Source organism: Heptranchias perlo, chromosome 1, assembly GCF_035084215.1.
Source record: "Heptranchias perlo isolate sHepPer1 chromosome 1, sHepPer1.hap1, whole genome shotgun sequence".
In the NCBI taxonomy this organism is placed as follows: Eukaryota; Metazoa; Chordata; class Chondrichthyes; order Hexanchiformes; family Hexanchidae; genus Heptranchias; species Heptranchias perlo.
In genome coordinates, this window is record NC_090325.1 from 156,423,462 (window position 1) to 156,436,593 (window position 13,132).

Below are 13,132 nucleotides of genomic sequence, written 5' to 3' on the forward strand. Positions count from 1 at the left end.
TACCCTCTTGGTAACAGGTTTTTCTCGTACCTCATCAGCTTGCTTCATTGTTTGATTTAAGCATGAAAACGTAAGACAAAGGACCTAATTTCTGGCCCATTTACATTAATGGCCAGTTCCTGTATTGATCTGTTCCATAACTGCTTTACCATTGTTCCGAATGTACCTTGATGGTTCACCTTTTGTCCTGCGATCACTTCCTGCTCGAATTTTGATGTGTAGGCCGGCCATGTTGATGGCTTGCCTCAGGGCTTGAATGCAACTGCATTGTTTAAAGAAACCCGTCTGAAACACGAAGCCTGCCAAGTTGTTGGAGAATCCAGCAGGCTTTTAGGCCATGTGTCTGACCGCAGCCATTTTGAGAGACCCTGGATTTTTTAAAACAGTCACACCAGGGTTTCTTTAATAACTCCAATAAATCTTCGGCGGGGGGGACATGTGAAATTTTGCGAATCCCTTCACACCCCCAAATGCAGACCAAGCAGCACACCCATCTTGCAATAATGTTTGGAAGGCAATCCTGTGAAAGTCTGCAGGACCTCCCAAAAACCACACACTGACTTGCGATCAGCCAAACAACAGCTGAAGAAGTGTCAAAATTCCCTAAGTGAGGACTGTCGAAGGATGAAGGCATCATGATGATTACCAATATATCTGCATAATTCATTGCCTATGGTTGCAGTTGAGTTGGACATTTAAGGAATAGAATCCCTTCCTTTTGCAGTCGGGGGCTTGGTCTACAACAGAAGCGCACAGGGCCATGTGGGTGCAGTCGCTGACTCCCTGCAGCTGAGGAAATCCAGCAACTGTTGCAAATCCCGCCATGCTCTCATTCTACTTGGCAGCGTCCATTAATGGAGCTGAAGAACCCTTTACATAACGCTTCTGCAGCCTACTTCCTGACTTTTCCTACTGATTTGTTAGGCGGGCCTAAGAATCAAAAAATCAGGCACTGCCACAGACAAATTTATCAAACTGGTCCTAAATCAAGCCCTTGACCCTAATTTTAATATTTTAATGCACTCAGCGCTCGTTCCAGGCGGCCACCAGGGCTGTCTAGATGAGGCCAGGATTGGGCTCAACCATGATGGCTGCAGTAGTCAATTAGTTTGCTGACACTCAGTGTAATGATGGTCACTTGGGTAAGGGGCGAGAAGGGAAGTGTTGCCCATGGAACTTTATCCCAGCAGGCAATCAATACCTTCAGGTGGGGAGGGGTGAGAGAAAATGAGGAGAGGAAATTGGTACGAAACTATCTTAAAAAATAATTGATGATATGTAATTACAGATCTTACTGCAAAATAAAGGGTAGACTTTGCAGATTTGTACTACTAGTGCAGATTTGTACTACTAGTGCAGATTTGTACTACTAGTGCAGATTTGTACTACTAGTGCTGATTTACACCAGGTTGGAGTGTATATCGGGGATTTGGATGTAGAGGCTAGTGAGTTAGAATTTTCCATCCATTAAAATTAATGGACTGAGAAATTTGCATGGCCTGCTGACCTCTGACCCAGCTTCCCAATATATCTCCTGGCTTGTGAATACCCTCAAGGGAATGCAAATCCGTAAAATCTAGCCTGCAACATTTTGAGGTGTCACACAAAGATCTGCTATTGGTGCCGCAGTTCATACTGAATCATTAAGTGAAGATAAATTCTGGCAGGTTATAATTGTCCAAAATATGGATTTCAAAATATTTTTGGGATGAGGATGCAAAAGAACCAAAGGTGACATGAGGAAAAACTTTTTTACACAGCGAGTGATTAGGATCTGGAATGCACTGCCCGAGAGGGTGGTGGAGGCAGATTCAATCATGGCCTTCAAAAGGGAACTGGATAAGTACTTGAAAGGAAAAAATTTGCATGGCTACGGGGATAGGGCAGAGAAGTGGGACTAGCTGGATTGCTCTTGTATAGAGCCAGCGTGGACTCGATGGGCCGAATGGCCTCCTTCCATGCTGTAACCTTTCTATGATTCCTTTCTAAGTTTAGCAGCGGCCCGAACGCTCGCACAAATTGGGTGTGAGCCATCGCTTTGCTAAATTGGTCATTGTTGCACCCGTTTTCCGCCCGTAAAATGGGCGCAATGATATTGAATTTATGTCCCTATGTATTTGAACTCCTAGGTCCCTCTGTTCATCCATACCCTAGAATGTCTTTCTATCAATGTATACTCTCATTCCTTATCTACTCTCCCAAAATTTATTACCTCATACATATCCACATTAAATTGCATCTGCCAACTCTCTGCCCATTCCTCAACCTGTCTGTGTCTTCCTTAAGTCTTTAACAGTCTTCCTTACTGTTGGCCAAACCTCCTGCTTTTGTATTGGTATTTACTTTGCTGCTGTAATGGGTACAGAAAGAATTTGAGTTGATGTTGTCCTCTTACACATCCCATTGTGTGTGCTCATTGGTGCTTCAGCTGCTTCAACAATTGCATGCAACAGGGCTGTTACGAATTTCAGGTCTTCCGTAGGTATTATCTTGAAAATGAAAAATTTGCAGGGCTATGGGGAAGAGCAGGGGAGTGGGACTAATTGGATAGCTCTTTCAAAGAGCTGACACAGGCACGATTGGCCTTCTTCTGTACTGTATGATTCTATGATAATTCGCACTGCCTATTATCAACTTATACAACCTGGGGGATATAACAATGCGTTTCCCTTGTCATATGACCTGGATATTGTGTAGTTTGCACATACCCTCCTTTGCATGTCTTCAATCTTTCTATAACCAGAACTGATGAACAATGTGGTGAGATGAGTTCAATATAAAATAAAGAAGCTGTTTTTTTTTGCAGAACAGCCACGATTGGACAGGATAATATTTCCAAACTTTTTAAAACTTTTATATTGTTTCCCATAACATATAAAACAACAAAACTGTGCTAAGCTATTCTAATGGGCAGAAAGATCACTTTTAATTTTTCCTTTCATTCTGGTCAATCTCTAGCTGGAAAAACTGACTGGCTATAATTTAAATTTCCAACCTTGGCCAAGCTGCCTCTCACAGCCTTTTTGGAACTAGACTGACCTTAAACATGGTGTTCGTCTCTTCGTTTTGTTACTTATGACCATAGGACGTTTGGGTGTGGGGAGGGGGAGTGTCCCTACAATTTCTTCCCCATTCAGTGATTCAGTCAATAAAAGTCCTCCTAGAATGGATTCTTGGTAGACACTCCATACTAAGCTCAAATGAGTAGGGTCAGCCTAACATTAAAAGGTGTGGATATTTGTAGGGAGCATTTGAGACAAGGGGGGAAATTATCACTGGCTCTGCTGAATGGAAATGAAGTGGTAATGGCCCGTGAATTGCAGGGAAATACTCACCGTCCTATTACCAACCTGATCTGGCTGACACCACCCCAAAAGGGGTCTACTGCTGGGCAGCTGGAGCGCCCACCTGTTCCAAGCAATATGACCCAGCCTCCTATACCGACCCCAACATCCGATTCCTCGGATCCTCCAGCCTCCGATCCTTCCTCCCCTGCCTCCGATCCTTCCTCCCCTGCCTCCGATCCTTCCTCCCCTGCCTCCGATCCTTCCTCCCCTGCCTCCGATCCTTCCTCCCCCTGCCTCCGATCCTTCCTCCTCCAGCCTCCGATCCTTCCTCCCCTGCCTCCGATCCTTCCTCCCCCGGCCTCCGATCCTTCCTCCCCTGCCTCCGATCCTTCCTCCCCCGGCCTCTGATCCTTCCTCCCCTGCCTCCAATCCTTCCTCCTCCGGCCTCTGATCCTCCCACCTCCGGCCTCCGATCTTCCCTCCATCGGCCTCCGATCCTCCCACCCCCGGCCTCCGATCCTCCCACCCCTGCCTCCGATCCTCCCACCCCTGCCTCCGATCCTCCCACCCCTGCCTCCGATCCTCCCACCCCCGGCCTCCGATCCTCCCACCCCTGCCTCCGATCCTCCCACCCCCGCCTCCGATCCTCCCACCCCCGGCCTCCGATCCTCCCACCCCTGCCTCCGATCCTCCCACCTCCGGCCTCCGATCCTCCCACCCCTGCCTCTGATCCTCCCACCCCCGCCTCCGATCCTCCCACCCCTGCCTCCGATCCTCCCACCCCTGCCTCCGATCCTCCCACCCCCGCCTCCGATCCTCCCACCCCTGCCTCCGATCCTCCCACCCCTGCCTCCGATCCTCCCACCTCCGGCCTCCGATCCTCCCACCTCCGGCCTCCGATCCTCCCACCCCTGCCTCCGATCCTCCCACCCCTGCCTCCGATCCTCCCACCCCCGCCTCCGATCCTCCCACCCCTGCCTCCGATCCTCCCACCCCCGCCTCCGATCCTTCCTCCCCCGGCCTCCGATCCTTCCTCCCCCGGCCTCCGATCCTCCCACCCCTGCCTCCGATCCTCCCACCCCCGCCTCCGATCCTCCCACCCCTGCCTCCGATCCTCCCACCCCCGCCTCCGATCCTTCCTCCCCCGGCCTCCGATCCTTCCTCCCCCGGCCTCCGATCCTCCCACCCCCGCCTCCGATCCTTCCTCCCCCGGCCTCCGATCCTTCCTCCCCCGGCCTCCGATCCTTCCTCCCCCTGCCTCCGATCCTCCCACCCCTGCCTCCGATCCTCCCACCCCTGCCTCCGATCCTCCCACCCCTGCCTCCGATCCTCCCACCCCTGCCTCCGATCCTCCCACCCCTGCCTCCGATCCTCCCACCCCTGCCTCCGATCCTTCCTCCCCCTGCCTCCGATCCTCCCACCCCTGCCTCCGATCCTCCCACCCCTGCCTCCGATCCTCCCACCCCTGCCTCCGATCCTCCCACCCCTGCCTCCGATCCTCCCACCCCTGCCTCCGATCCTTCCTCCCCTGGCCTCCGATCCTTCCTCCCCCGGCCTCTGATCCTCCCCCTCACCCCCCCGGTCTCCGATCCGCCCCTCCCCCCCCCCGGTCTCTGATCAACACCCCCACCCCTCGGCATCTGATCCGCCCCCGCCCCCCGCCAGCCTCCGATCCTCCCTCCCCCGGCCTCCGATCCTCCCCCAACCCCCGTCCTCTGATCCTCCCCTCCCGGCCTCCAATCCTCCCCCGACCTCCGGGCTCCAATCCTCGCCCAACCCCGGCCTCTGATCCTCCCCCCTCCCCCGGCCTCTGATCCTCCCCCCTCCCCCGGCCTCTAATCCTCCCCCCTCCCCCAGCCTCTAATCCTCCCCCCACCCCCGGCCTCCCATGCTCCCTCCCCCAGCCTCTGATCCTCCCCTCACCCCAGGCCTCCGATCCTCGCCAACCCCGGCCTCTGATCCTCCCTCCTTCCCCAGCTTCTGATTCTCCCTCCTCCCCCGGCCTCTGATCCTCCCCCCTCCCCCGGCCTCTAATCCTCCCCCCTCCCCCGGCCTCTAATCCTCCCCCCACCCCCGGCCTCCCATGCTCCCTCCCCCAGCCTCTGATCCTCGCCCCTCCCCCGGCCTCCAATCCTCGCCAAACCCTGCCTCTGATCCTCCCCTCACCCCAGGCCTCCGATCCTCGCCAACCCCGGCCTCTGATCCTCCCTCCTTCCCCAGCCTCTGATTCTCCCTCCTCCCCCGGCCTCTGATCCTCCCCCCTCCCCCAGCCTCTGATCCTCGCCCATCCACTGGCCTCTGATCCTCCCCCCACTCCCGGCCTCCCATCCTCCCTCCCCCGGCCTCTGTTCCTCCCCCCACCCCCGGCCTCTTATCGTCCTCCCACCCCCAGCCTCTGATCCTCCCCCCTCCCCCAGCCTCTGATCCTCACCCCTCCACCGGCCTCTGATCCTCCCCCCTCCCCCGGCCTCTGATCCTCCCCCTCCACTGGCCTCTGATCCTCCCCCCACCCCTGGCCTCCCATCCTCCCTCCCCCGGCCTCTGATCCTCCCCCCTCCCCCAGCCTCTGATCCTCACCCCTCCCCCGGCCTCTGATCCTCCCCCTCCACTGGCCTCTGATCCTCCCCCCACCCCTGGCCTCCCATCCTCCCTCCCCTGGCCTCTGATCCTCCCCTGGCCTCCCATCCTCCCCCCTCCCCCAGCCTCTTATCCTCCCCCCTCCACCGGCCTCTGATCCTCCCCCCTCCCCTGGCCTCCGATCCTCCCCCCTCCCGCAGCCTCTGATCCTCCCCCCTCCCCCGGCCTCCGATCCTCCCCCCTCCCCCAGCCTCTTATCCTCTTCCCACCCCCGGCCTCAGATCCTCCCTTTCCCAGGCTTCTGAACCACCCCCTCCCAGCCTCCACTCCTCCCCCCACCCCCAGCCTCTGATCCTCCCCCCTCCCCCAGCCTCTGATCCTCACCCCTCCACCGGCCTCTGATCCTCCCCCCTCCCCCAGCCTCTGATCCTCCCCCTTCCCCCAGCCTCTGATCCTCCCCCCTCCCCCAGCCTCTGATCCTGACCCTGGTCTCCGATCGTGACTGCTGGGCTCAATCCAATCTTGGTTTCCTCTTCTCGCCATGCTAGCTCCATTGAAATGAGGCCCAAAGCCCAATATCGGAGCCCCCTCGGGCCTCAACATTCAGGCGCTGGGTACAAAAATGGGCTCCCATGAATTCCTGCTCCTTAGTATCTCTGTCCTTGCAATTAAAACTGATCAGAATACTTACTGTTGTTACTTCTGTTATAGAGATTCCAATTTGCATCAAAATATCCTTTAAAAATTTTTTCATCCAGTTTTCCTTCCCTTTATCTACGTTCTTCGAGGCACAGATTCTTTAGGGTACATTTCCATGGGTACCGGCTGCTCTCTGGTACCTTGCCCAAGAGACTATTCTTCAAAATTGTGCTTTATTTTTGTTTTCCAAGAACTAACAGGAAAAAAAACTTTCATGTTGCAACCTTCAAAACCATAGAATCATAGAATGACACAGCACAGAAGGAGGCTATTTGGTCCATCGTGCCTGTGCTGGCTCTTTGAAAGAGCTATCCAAATAGTCCACTTCAAATATTTATCCAATTCCCTTTCGAAAGTTATTATTGATTCTGCTTCCACCACCCTTTCAGGCAGTGCATTTCAGATCATAACAACTCGTTGCGTAAAAAAAAAATCCTCATATTGCCTCTAGTTTCTTTGCCAAAATAGTCCCATTCAAAACAGATGGATGGGAACAAAGGTTCAAATATTAATAATCCTGCTTTATTATGAGTGGGTGTTGGCAGATTTCTTGAAATGGATCTGTGTGCTGGTTTAGCATTCTAGCCAGCAGAGTAGTTGTATAAAAATCCAATAGGTGTCAGCAGATACTGTACAGGAAAATAAAGAAAACTGTAGAGTGCAGTGTTGCAGTTGACTAAATGAACTTGTTAATCATGGCAGCACAGAGGTACCTTATAGTGAAGGCAGTTATTTAGATTCCTAAAATATCCACACCTATTAAAGCTAGCACATTGTTTTTTAAAAGTTCAAATTGCACACTGACAGCAAGGTTTGATGTTCCATGAAATCTTCTCTTCTATCTGTACTTGAATCTTCTTTTAGATAAATCAACACTGTTGTGTTCTATCCCTTGTAGCTCAATGAATAGAATGAAATAAAATATTAATTGCTTGCCACAATGTGCCTCAGGTACCATTATCTACTGGTTCTTTGCCAATGATTGATTCTAAATGAATAGTTTTTCCTTATATATTGTAGCTTATTAACCTTATTTGTTCATGACCCATAACACATTAGTCAGTCTATTGGGTTGCTTCCTTGGAAAATTTAACTTATTCTGGTACCAACAACTTTAATTAGGAACATGGACTGTGTCAGAATGAATTAATCATTTGTTTCCGAAAACATTTCCCAGCACATAAGGATTTTTAGGTTTCCCAGAATGCCTCCAATGTGTTAAGAAAATCCTTTTTTTTTCAAGAACTTCCTACTCCAGAAGCAACACAAAAGGATTTCTAAAGAGTTAAAAGAAAGTGGTGCCCCTTTCTTTTAAGACTGGTGGAGTGATACCAAAGGATTCACATAATGAGATGATGTGAATTCTGGTGTGAATATGCTGATGTTGCCAAAAATTATGGTTTTCAGATGCCAACTCCTTTTTGGCTACTTTGACCTCCTTAGTGCCAGAAAAGGTGAGAGGCCGCTTACAAGGTCTATCAAAGTACCATTGATAATTGTAACAACCCTTATTGAAACTTTCAGAATATATATATATAATTTTTCTTTAAAACGTGAGTTCCACAAGTCAGGAAAATCCAGTAAAACAGGTGTTGAAGATTGCTCTTGGAGTAAAGTGAGTTATTCAGTGATCAGACTAACCTCTGCTTATTTTATATTATAGTGTGGTGGATGTTGGGCGTTCAGTGTCGTGGAGAGTATTGAATCTGCATGTGCAATCAAAGGGGGACAACTGGAGATGCTGAGCGCACAAGAGGTTATAGATTGTTCTTACAGGGATGCTGGCTGTAATGGTGGCTCACCTATCAGTGCTCTGATGTGGCTAAATCAGGTTGGTAAAACAAATTTTGGCAATGATCATTTGCCAGTGCTTTCATAGGGCGACCTTTTACGGACATACTAAAATGACGGGCAGGAAAAGACCAGCTAGTCCATTAAGCCTGGCCCACACTCATGATAGCTGGAAGCTCATGACTAGACACTTCCAAACCCTCCTCCTCACTGCAAAAATGAAATCTTCTGGAAGATGCAAAAAAACAGAAACATCTCAGGGCCAATAAGGGGAAAAAACTCCTCTCTGACCACCTTAGGCGATCAAAACCAGTCCAGGAAATGACATTGACCATCCATAAGTTAACTGTTAATCCACTTAACTTTTATAAGATGTGATCTCTGCCCCGGCCAAGAACTGGTCCAGCTCCCTCTTGAAGGCAGAGGGGGTGATTTTAAACCCCAAGAACGAGTTGGGTTGGGGGCGGGTGGGAGTTGAAAACAGTTGTTTTTTGGGTCGTGACCGCAACCTGGCTTTATTTCCGGGTTTAACGTCAGCGTGTAAAAGTATAGGCTTCCCACTGGGAATGCATAGTCCGAAAATGTTGCGGTTGCGACGCAAAAAAAAACCTATTTTCAACTTCCACCCGCCTCCAACCCACTATTCTTGGGGTTTAAAATCACCCCCAGAGACAGCACCCACTACACCTGCCAGCAATGCATTCCAAAGGCTCACTACTTTCTGGGAAAAGAAGAACCGCCTAACATCTTGCCTATTCCTACTCTTGTATAGTATAAAGGTATGTCCCCAGGTCCTCCCCAATCTGTCAAACTGAGTTAATCTATCAATAGGCAGGCAATCCGGCCCTTTCATTATTTTATATACTTCTATCAGGTCACCTCTGATTGGGTTAACAAAGTGAATTTCTAAATCAAATGAACAAATCAAATGGTTTCACTATGATTGAACCAGCTGGTATGGGCATGATATTTGACCACTTTAAATTAAGATTGGCAAAACTTTGGATGTCTAGAATACCATGAACTACATTTATTTGGTCTTGGCGTATAAGTGTGAAGATTTTAAAAAATATATCCTTTCCTGCAGCTCCATAGTTTACTCTTAGTAGCCCTTCTTTATCCTCTAGGCCAATAATCTCTTGGCTAGCCATCAGGTGGTCGAAGTGAAGAGTGTGCCCCAACTCCTTTTCTTGCCTCTCTGCTGCAGTGTGACTGCACTCCTCTGAGGTGCTTCAAACCTACGCCTCGCTGCTCATTGCTTTCACACTTTGCTGCTCCAACTTCCTAAAAAATCTTAAGCCATAACCCTATTTAATAGGTGTCATTTTGGTTAAAAATCACAGCAATTTATAAACTCTTGCATTTAGAACACTTAAACAGGCACAAATATGTGATTTGTATACCCCGTTTATGGTGCATTGACAAAAATAAATACTCAGAGTGAACTGAAGTGCAGTCACCATATCATTACCCAGAGTTGTGCAATATACTGAAGGGACATACAGATGGAAAGTTTTACTGTTTCTCCAATGAGCTGAATATTGGTTGTCAAAGTCCTGAAAATGAAGTAAGCCGTCCTTTTTTTGAAGAAAAAAACTAAATTTACTCCAGGAGTAACAGAAATCTATCCCAAATTCTGATCATTACTATATGCTAAACAAGAATGCAACAATCTCCTATTATTTTTCAATATTCCCTTTTGCAGTTTATTAAATACTGCAGCATGCAGAAGTGCTTTTGAGCAGAATAGTCATGATGCTCGAGTCGTAACTCAACTCTTCCTCTGTTCACTACTTTTAGCGGAAAGAGTGGACATGAATATAATGTGAGGAATACCATTTCATATTTGTGTTGATCTTTTTGCTAAAATTAGCGAAAGGAGAAAAATGTAAATTGCTATAGAAATTAGCAGATTCAGTGCCAACTGTTTTTAGTTTTTCACTCCTACAGAGCCAAAAGAGCAGGCTGTCGGCATAGAATCATAGAATAATAGAAGTTTACAACATGGAAACAGGCCCTTCGGCCCAACATGTCCATGTCGCCCAGTTTATACCACTAAGCTAGTCCCAATTGCCTGCACTTGGCCCATATCCCTCTATACCCATCTTACCCATGTAAGTGTCCAAATGCTTTTTAAAAGACAAAATTGTACCCGCATCTACTACTGCCTCTGGCAGCTCGTTCCAGACACTCACCACCCTTTGAGTGAAAAAATTGCCCCTCTCGACCCTTTTGTATCTCTCCCCTCTCATCTTAAATCTATGCCCCCTCGTTATAGACTCCCCTACATTTGGGAAAAGATTTTGACTATCTACCTTATCTATGCCCCTCATTATTTTATAGACTTTTATAAGATCACCCCTAAACCTCCTACTTTCCAGGGAAAAAAGTCTCAGTCTATCCAACCTCTCCCTATAAGTCAAACCATCAAGTCCCGGTAGCATCCTAGTAAATCTTTTCTGCACTCTTTCTAGTTTAATAATATCCTTTCTATAATAGGGTGACCAGAACTGTACACAGTATTCCAAGTGTGGCCTTACTAATGTCTTGTACAACTTCAACAAGACATCCCAACTCCTGTATTCAATGTTCTGACCAATGAAACCAAGCATGCTGAATGCCTTCTTCACCACCCTATCCACTTGTGACTCCACTTTCAAGGAGCTATGAACCTGTACTCCTAGATCTCTTTGTTCTATAACTCTCCCCAACGCCCTACCATTAACGGAGTAGGTCCTGGCCCGATTCGATCTACCGAAATGCATCACCTCACATTTATCTAAATTAAACTCCATCTGCCATTCATCGGCCCACTGGCCCAATTTTTTAAGATCCCGTTGCAATCCTAGATAACCTTCTTCACTGTCCACAATGCCACCAATCTTGGTGTCATCTGCAAACTTACTAACCATGCCTCCTAAATTCTCATCCAAATCATTAATATAAATAACAAATAACAGCGGACCCAGCACCGATCCCTGAGGCACACCGCTGGTCACAGGCCTCCAGTTTGAAAAACAACCCTCTACAACCACCCTCTGTCTTCTGTCGTCAATCCAATTTTGTATCGAATTGGCTACCTCACCTTGGATCCCGTGAGATTTAACCTTATGTAACAACCTACCATGCGGTACCTCGTCAAAGGCTTTGCTAAAGTCCATGTAGACCACGTCTACTGCACAGCCCTCATCTATCTTATTGGTTACCCCTTCAAAAAACTCAATCAAATTCGTGAGACATGATTTTCCTCTCACAGAACCATGCTGACTGTTCCTAATTAGTCCCTGCCTCTCCAAATGCCTGTAGATCCTGTCTCTCAGAATACCCTCTAACAACTTACCCACTACAGATGTCAGGCTCACCGGTCTGTAGTTCCCAGGCTTTTCCCTGCCGCCCTTCTTAAACAAAGGCACAACATTTGCTACCCTCCAATCTTCAGGCACCTCACCTGTAGCTGTCGATAATTCAAATATCTCTGCTAGGGGACCCGCAATTTCCTCCCTAACCTCCCATAACGTCCTGGGATACATTTCATCAGGTCCCGGAGATTTATCTACCTTGATGCGCGTTAAGACTTCCAGCACCTTCCTCTCTGTAATATGTACACTCCTCAAGACATCACTATTTATTTCCCCAAGTTCCCTAACATCCATGCCTTTCTCAACCGTAAATACCGATGTGAAATATTCATTTAGGATCTCACCCATCTCTTGTGGTTCCGCACATAGATGACCTTGTTGATCCTTAAGAGGCCCTACTCTCTCCCTAGTTACTCTTTTGCCCTTTATGTATTTGTAGAAGCTCTTTGGATTCTCTTTTGCCTAATCTGCCAAAGCAATCTCATGTCCCTTTTTTGCCCTCCTGATTTCTCTCTTAACTCTACTCCGGCAATCTCTATACTCTTCAAGGGATCCACTTGATCCCAGCTGCCTATGCATGTCATATGCCTCCTTCTTCTTTTTGACTCGGGCCACAATCTCCCGAGTCATCCAAGGTTCCCTACTTCTACCAGCCTTGCCCTTCACTTTTTCAGGAATGTGCTTACCCTGAACCCTGGTTAAAACACTTTTGAAAGCCTCCCACTTACCAGACGTCCCTTTGCCTGCCAACAGACTCTCCCAATCAACTTCTGAAAGTTCCTGTCTAATACCATCAAAATTGGCCTTTCCCCAATTTAGAATTTTAACTTTTGGGCCAGACCTATCATTCTCCATAGCTATCTTAAAACTAATGGAATTATGATCACTGGTCCCAAAGTGATCCCTCACTAACACTTCTGTCACCTGCCCTTCCTTATTTCCCAAGAGGAGGTCAAATTTTACCCCCTCTCTAGTCGGGCCATCCACATACTGAATGAGAAATTCCTCCTGAATACACTCAACAAATTTCTCTCCATCCAAGCCCCTAATGCTATGGCTGTCCCAGTCAATGTTGGGAAAGTTAAAGTCCCCTACTATTAACACCCTATTTTTCTTGCAGCTGTCTGTAATCTCCTTACATATTTGCTCCTCAATTTCCCATTGACTATTTGGGGGTCTGTAGTACAATCCTATCAAAGTGATCTCTCCCTTCTTATTTTTCAGTTCTACCCATATAGACTCAGTGGGCGAACCCTCGGATATATCCCCTCTCACTATTGCCGTGATGTTCTCCCTAATCAAGAACGCAACTCCCCCTCCTCTCTTACCTCCTGCTCTATCTCTCCTATAGCATCTGTACCCTGGAACATTGAGCTGCCAGTCCTGCCCCTCCCTTAGCCATGTTTCAGTAATAGCTAT

General features: G+C 48.4%; 1 protein-coding gene across 2 annotated transcripts in view; it reads left to right on the plus strand.

Moving 5' to 3' along the window:
* ctso (cathepsin O) overlaps window positions 1-13,132 on the plus strand; it is a 71,406-nt gene that overhangs the window by 30,544 nt on the left and 27,730 nt on the right. For both annotated transcript variants that reach the window (XM_067992798.1, XM_067992787.1), the window contains exon 4: window positions 8,227-8,394. In XM_067992798.1, coding sequence (XP_067848899.1) covers window positions 8,227-8,394 — 168 coding nt within the window. The remainder of the gene's footprint in view (window positions 1-8,226; window positions 8,395-13,132) is intronic.